The 7,522-nt window shown below is 44.5% G+C and overlaps 1 protein-coding gene across 2 annotated transcripts in view; it reads right to left on the reverse strand.

The window, feature by feature from the left end:
- The window catches only part of LOC131397510 (zinc finger protein 550-like), a 30,858-nt gene extending 23,536 nt beyond the window's left edge, over window positions 1–7,322 (reverse strand). Inside the window, exons 1-3 of one of the 2 annotated variants that reach the window (XM_058530482.1) lie at window positions 7,024–7,322; window positions 6,419–6,457; window positions 4,225–4,351 (exon numbers count right to left, since the gene is read on the reverse strand). In XM_058530482.1, the coding sequence (XP_058386465.1) occupies window positions 4,225–4,351; window positions 6,419–6,457; window positions 7,024–7,056 (199 nt within the window). In that variant the 5' untranslated portion in view covers window positions 7,057–7,322. The remainder of the gene's footprint in view (window positions 1–4,224; window positions 4,352–6,418; window positions 6,458–7,023) is intronic. The other variant, XM_058530483.1, reaches the window with a different exon arrangement.
- Between the last annotated feature and the right edge of the window lie 200 nt (window positions 7,323–7,522).

The following is a 7,522-nucleotide window of genomic DNA, read 5'->3' on the forward strand; positions in this document are numbered from 1 at the left end:
TATAGCAAAAGCAGTTCTAAGAGGGAAGGTTAAAGCAGATACATATCTACATTAAGAAAAAAAGAAAAATCTTAAATAAACACCCTACCTTCACACCTCAGGGAACCAGAAGAAGAACAAATTAAGCCCAATGTTAGCAAAAGGAAGGAAATAATAAAGATCAAAGCAGAAATAAATAAAATAGAGACTAGAAAAACAGAAAAGATCAAAACTAAGAATTTTTTTTTAAAAGATAAAATTGACAAACCTTTAGTTAGACTAAGCAAAAAAAAAGAGAGAAGACTCAAATAAATAAAATTATAAATGAAAGAGGGGACATTACAACTGATACCACAGAAATATAAGGATCCTAAGAGACTACTATGAACAACTGCACACCAACAAATTGGATAACCTAGAAGAAATGAATAAATTCCTAGAAACAATGAACCTACCAAGACTTAATCATGAAGAAATAGAAAATCTGAACAGACCAATAATGAGTAAGGACTTTGAATCAGTAATCAAAAACCTCCCCAAAAAGAAAATCCTAGGATTTGATGGCTTCACTGGTGAATTCTATGGAACATTCAATACCAATCCTCCTCCAAAAAACTGAAAAGGAGGGAACACATCCAAAATCATTTTACAAGGCAGCATTACTCTCATACCAAAGCCAGATAAGAAGACTACCTAACACAAGAAAATTACAGGTGAATATCCGTGATGAACACAGACGCAAAAATTCTCAACAAAACATTATGAAACCAAATTCAACAGCACAATAAAAGGATCATACCCCATGTCCAACTGTGACTTATCACTGGAATGCAAAGATATTTCAACAAACACAAATCAATAAATGTGATACACCACATTAACAGAATGAAGGATAAAAATCGTAAGATCATCTCAATAGATACAGAAAAAGCATGTGACAAAATTCAATGTCCTTTCATGATAAAAACTCTCAACAAATAGATATAGAAGGAAGGTACCTCAATATAATAAAGGCTATATATGACAAGCCCACAGCCAACATCATACTCAATGGGGAAAGCTGAAAACTTTTTCACTAAGATCAGGAACAATGCAAGGATGACCACTCTCCCCACTTCTATTCAACATAGTACTGAAAGTCCCAACCAGAGTAGTTTGGCAAGAAAAAGACATAAAAGGTATCCAAACCAGAAAGGGAAAAGTAAAATTATCTCTGTTTGTGGATAACATAATCTTATATACAGAAAACTCTAATGACTATACCAAAACTTGTCAGAATTAATGAATTCAGTGAAGTTGCAGGATACAAAATCAACATACAAAAATCAGTTGCATTTTTATACACCAACAACAAACTATACAAAAAAGAAATTAAGAAACAATCTCTTTTACAATAGCATCAAAAAGAATAAAATACATAGGAATAAATCTAACCAACGAGGTGAAAGATCTGTACACTGAAAACTATAAAACATTGATGAAAGAAATTAAAGAAGACACAAATAAATGGAAAGATATACTCTGTGCATGGATTGGAAGAATTAATATTCTTAAAATGTCCATACTACCCAAAGCGTTCTACAGATTCAATGCAATCCTTTTAAAAATTCCAACGGCATTTTTCTCAGAAGTATAAAAAATAATCCTAAAATTCATATGGAACCCCAAAACACCCCGAGTAGCCAAGGTATTCTTGAGCAAGAAGAACAAAGCCAGAGGCATCACACTTCTTGATTTCAAATTATGTTACAAAGCTACAGTAGTCCAAACAGTGTGGTACTGGCATAAAAGCAGACACATAGACCAATGGAACAGAATAGAAAACACAGAAATAAACCCATGAATATATGGTCAACTAATCTTTGACAAGGGGCCAAGAATACAAAATGGGAAATGGTGGCCTGTTCAATAAACAGTGCTGGGAAAACTGGACATCCACACACAAAAGAATGAAATTTGACCCTTATCTTACACCATACACAAAAATCAACTCAAAGTGGATTAAAAATTTAAATGTAAGACTTGAAACCATAAAATTCCTAGAGAAAACCTAGGGGAAAAGCTCCTTGACATTGGTCTTGGCAATGAATTTTTGGATACGACAACAAAAGCAAAAATAAACAAGTGGGGCTACATCAAACTAAAAGCTTCTCTACAGCAAAGGAAATAATCAACAAAATGAAAAGACAAGCTACAGAATGGGAGAAAATATTTGCAAACTGTATATCTATCTGATAGGAGTTAACAGCCAAAATATATAAGGAACTCGTACAACTCAATAGCAAAAAAAACAAATAATCCAACTAAAAAATGGGCAAAGGACCTGAATAGACATTTCTCCAAAGACATACAAATGGCCAACAGGTATATGGAAAGGTGCTCAACATTACTAATCATCAGGGAAATGCAAATCAAAAGCAAAATGAGATATCATCTCAGGCCTGTTAGGATGGCTATTATTAAAAGAAAAAAAACAAAGGATAACAAATGTAGGCAAGGATGTGGAGAAAAAGGAACCTTCGTACACTTTTGGTAGAAATGTAAATTGGTACAGCCATTATGGACAACAGTATGGAGCTTCCTCAAAAATAAAAATAGAACTACCATATGATCCAGCAATCCCATTTTGGGGTATTTATCCAAAGAAATTTAAATCAAGTTCTCCAAGAGATACCAGCATTCTCATGGCCACTGCAGCATTATCATAAAGCCAAGATACAGAAAAACCTCAATGTTCACTGATAGCTGAATGGATAAAGAAAATGTCATATATACGTACAATGGAATACTACTCAGCCATGAGAAAGAAGGAAATCCTGCCATTTGTGACAACATGGATGGACCTTGAGGGCAATATGCTAAGTGAAACAAGCCAGACACAGAAAAACAAACACCATATGATCTCACTTATATGTGGAATCTAAAATAGTCAAACTCATAGCAGCAAAGAGTAGAATGGTGTTTGCCCAAGGCTGGGGGAAAGGGGAAAAGGGAAAGTGATGGTTGAAGGGTACAAAGTTTCAATTAGCAAGATCCTAAGTTCTGGAGATCTGCTATACAGCAGTGTCTATAGCTAACGATACTGTGATGTATACTTAGAGTTTGCTACAAGGGTAAATCTTATGTTAAGTATTCTTATCACATGTACACAAAAAATAATAATAATAATAAAGACATGGGAGGAAACTTTGGGAGGTGATGGATACATTTAGGCCTTGAGCGTGATGATGGTTTCAAGGGTATATACCTATCCCCAAATCCACTGAGTTGTATATATGAAATATGTACAGCTTTTTACATATGAAATATGTACAGCTTTTTACATGTCAATCATTCCTCAATAAAGTGGTTTAAACATTAAAAAATAAATAACCTTTAACATTTACTAAAAGGCACCAATGGCCAAACTTCATAAACATAATCATTAGTGGGGCTCAAACTATATCTGGGGATCCCACTACTTTTACACACTGTACCCCTATACTCGTAGGAAAGTAACTAAATATAAAACAGAGAAAAACATATATGCCTCACTTGAACTGTAGCCTTTCCTAACTTTCTCAACGTCATAGCATCCGTTACCTGAAAATATCCCATACTGGGCACAGATGCTCTAACATGATGAATAATAAATTTAAATTAACGTTAAGTCGTTGACACAAACTGGCTTAATAAAATAGTACCCTATAGACCACCTAGCTAAAACAGTTAATATGGCCCAATGTAAGTTAAAACAGGGCCTTCAAGAATTAAAACTTATTATATAAAATGTAATAAATAAAGGGGTGATTATCCTCACTGCTTCTCCATTCTACAGCCCAATTGTGCCTGTTCTGATATCTGGAAAAATTAAAGGGTGCCTCATGGACTACAACCTGAATGCTGTGGTCCCATCCCCAATACCCAGTATCAATATTATTAACATGACTGACTCAATCAGAACCTGGAACACAAAGTGCCATGGATACTTTCATCCCGCCAAGGAGAGCGCAAACAAGGTAAGATGCACCAGGCTGACTTTCAGACTCCTGAAGCTCAGACCCTTCCCTGTGCACCTTGGGGCAAAAGGACTTACAGCTGCTCAAGGCAGTGCACACAGCTCAGCGCTGGCACCCACAGCACACATGCAGAGAAAGTGAGGAAGTTAGCAGAGCCCATGGTCCAGCTGTGGAAAGGAGAGAGCTGCCTTTGGGTGAAAAGAGGACAGATAGGAACCAGGTCACTGGGGTGGGTGAAGGGCCTTACCCAGAGAGGCTATAAGTGCAAAGTTCTCCAGCATTGTGTCATGGTACAGGCGTCTCTGAGCCTCATCTAGGAGCCCCCACTCCTCCTGGGAGAAGTCAATGGCCACGTCCTCAAAGGTCACACAGCCCTGCCATGATGGGGACAGATTATTCCATGATCAACTTCTCTCCTAGGTCCCCAAGTTCCTCCACCCACACATCCAGCCCCTGCTCACCTTCCTTCCAATGACCCCACCTTAGAGGAAATATCAGGCCCTGGTGCCACAGATTCCTGCCCTCTCCTCACGGCACCATGACCACCCTGCCTGCTCACAGCAACAACAGGCAGGTGGGCAGGGAGAAACCATCTAAACGCTGGGCCTGGCACTAGGGCGTATGGCCTCTTGTAGGCAATTCCTCTGGAGTCCCCCAGATTGTGCCTCTCAGACACAACCAAATGTGGGCTCACCCTTCACCCTTATGTCCTCAACGTCACGGCCCTAGGTCCTTCAGTTCACACTCTCTCTCCACGGCACTCTTTCTTCCACACCTCTCTCTCAGTCTCGGCCAGCAACCACTTCTACCCTCCTGTCCACACCACAGGCATCTCCCTGGCCTCCCCATCTGTTACTCAGCACATGGCATCCAGATGGTGCTGGTCAATTCAAACAGGATCCAGTACTACTCAGACCTCCGATGATCCGAACTGCCAGAGGGGACAAACCCTGCCCTGCAGGCCTCCCTGCCCAATTCTCCTCCTTGCTTCAATCTCAGCCACCGAGAACCACCTGCAGTTCTCAGATACCCATGGCTTACTTCCACCTGTGCTCACTTGATGTCCCCTCACCAGTCACTGCCTTCCTCTCTCTGTCTAATCATCATTCAAAGCCCAGCCCCAGAGGTCCTCTACCCCAGGCCCAGAGACTCTCCCACATGGTCACTTGTGCCCCTGTGCTAAACTGCCAGCCTGACTGAAACACCCAAGACACAGCAAGATCACAACAAAATCCTGGTGAGCCCACAGAGCATTGAATAAACACTAGTGCTGCCCTCAACTGTCATCTTGTCTCAATTACTCTGCATTCCTCTCATGTCTACACTTCCCATGGAAGCCTTGGCCACCTGACAGATCATCTACTCTCCTACAACCTCCCCACAGCCACTTCTCTCCCTCAGCTGTGTTCGTGATGCCCACCACCCCACCCAGGTACCCAAGGATGAGACCCTAACTCTAACCCCACTGCCCCATTGCTGCGCTGCTAATACCATTACCATGATGACCATGGCCCCCTCCTAATTGTGACCCACAGCTATACCCCAGTGCAGACACTGGCGACCACTTTTGGATGTGTCCATACTGAATTCCTCCTCAGAGTTCCAGACCTGTGTGGCCATCTACTAATTGTTCTCTGAAACATCTCAGACTTAAGACAGCCCAAAACAAAATTGATATCCTCAATGAAAATTAATCTTACTACCAACTTTAATATCCTGGTTAATGGAGTTTCCATCCTTCCAGCTGCTGAATCCTAAAACTTTGGGGTCATCACTGACCCCTACCTTTCTCTCCCTCATCCTCAAAATCTGAAATTCTGGGCAGCCCTAATTAAAAAACTGATCCAGAATCCAACCAGTTCTCCCACCTCTAGGACCACCACACTGGTATACCACCAACACTCACCTGAAGTATTGCCGTCACCTCTTCCCTGTTATTCCTATCGCCTCCCCACACCCCCAGTCTGTTCTCCATGCTGCAGCCACAGAGAGCCTGATGAGACCTGGGTCAGATCACTGCCACCCCTGCTCCAAACCTCCTATTTCTCCCATCACCTCCAGAAGAGACACCCAACTTCTCCTGGAGCCATTCCAGGCCTGACACCTTCCCACCTGTTCTCAGTTCTCCTTTCTTTTTGAGGAGACAGGAGAGAGGAGAACTGCACTTCCCTGAACAAGCTCAGTCTCATCTCCCAGCATTAGCACGTTCTGGTACCTCTGTCTGAAGCAACCTTTTACACCTCATTGTATTGGCTGTCAGCAACAGGAACCTCTCCATACAACCTCCAGCCTGGATTTACCACCCTGGGCTTGGGGTTTCTTCAGGATCTCCAGGCCCAAGGACTGGAAGAGTGGCAGGTGAAGAGTCCCAGGACACAATCCCAGAGACAAAGGGTGGGGTGAGCACCACTGAGGGCCTGGAATATCCTCCAGTCACTCACCTGCGTACAGTCCACAAGTGCGTCTGTAGTCATGGGAATCTGTGGGAAGAGAGAGGTCATTAGAGGGATGTAACCAGGGAAGGGTTCCATGGGCTCAGGCCTCCCTGTACCCTGGAGCCAGGTGACCTGGGATGACTACATTATCTCTGAGCCTCAGTCCTCAGTGCTGACTCTTAACAGCTGTGTGACCTTCGACAAGGACTCAACCTCCCTGTGCCTCAGTGTTATCATCCCCTTTCCTGTGTGTTCTAACTCTGAGCAACTTTGAAAAATCTGAAAGTCGAACTCAGATCATGTGCATCTTCTATTCACAACCCTCCATGGTTACCAGAGGTTGAAGGTAAAACGCCTCACTTTGCCGTTCCAGGCGCGAATGCTTCTGGATCAATCGCCCCTCCACGACTTTACACAAAATGGTCCCTCTGCCTGCAACCCTCTCCTACATCTCATCACACTGGTTTTCAGATATAGCGACCCCTCCCACGAGCGCCTCCCCGTCCTGGATACCGGGGCCTGGGCTGCAGGCCCGTGAGCGGCGCCCGCACTCGGGGCTCTAGGGCTGGGCTGGGCTGAGGGCGGGGAGGGCGCGGAGCACGAGCACTGACCTGAGCCGGCTCCCTCCGCGCGGCCGCCGCCATCGGACTCTGGGGGCGGAGCAGGGATCCTAAGTGGCGGGCGACAGAACCGGGACCCGTGCACGGCGGTCATCCACGGCCGCCGCCGACCTTCAGACCAGCCGCTGTGCCGTGGGGACTACCCCGCCCCTAGGGCCTTCTCGATGTGGTCACCACGAGCCCGACTCCCCGCTCCTGGAGCTGTCAGACCACGGCTGACCCGAGAGCAGTCAAAGCGACTGCCACCATGGCGACGCCGGAACTCCCGCCCCGACCCATGGTCCAAACGCGGAAACGTTCCGGGCCTTCATTGACTGCACGTTTGGGCACGCTGCCCGGGCATTATGGGTAACGTAGTTCCCACGGCGACGCAGGCCACAGTGCAGGGCGCTGGGCACCAGGTCGCGGAGTGCTGGGAGTCGCTTTGGAGCCGTGGGGCTGCGGCGCCATTCAGCCCAGTGGGCACCGAGACTGTCCCCGCAGGGGCGCG

Source organism: Diceros bicornis, chromosome 34, assembly GCF_020826845.1.
Source record: "Diceros bicornis minor isolate mBicDic1 chromosome 34, mDicBic1.mat.cur, whole genome shotgun sequence".
NCBI classification, from domain to species: domain Eukaryota; kingdom Metazoa; phylum Chordata; class Mammalia; order Perissodactyla; family Rhinocerotidae; genus Diceros; species Diceros bicornis.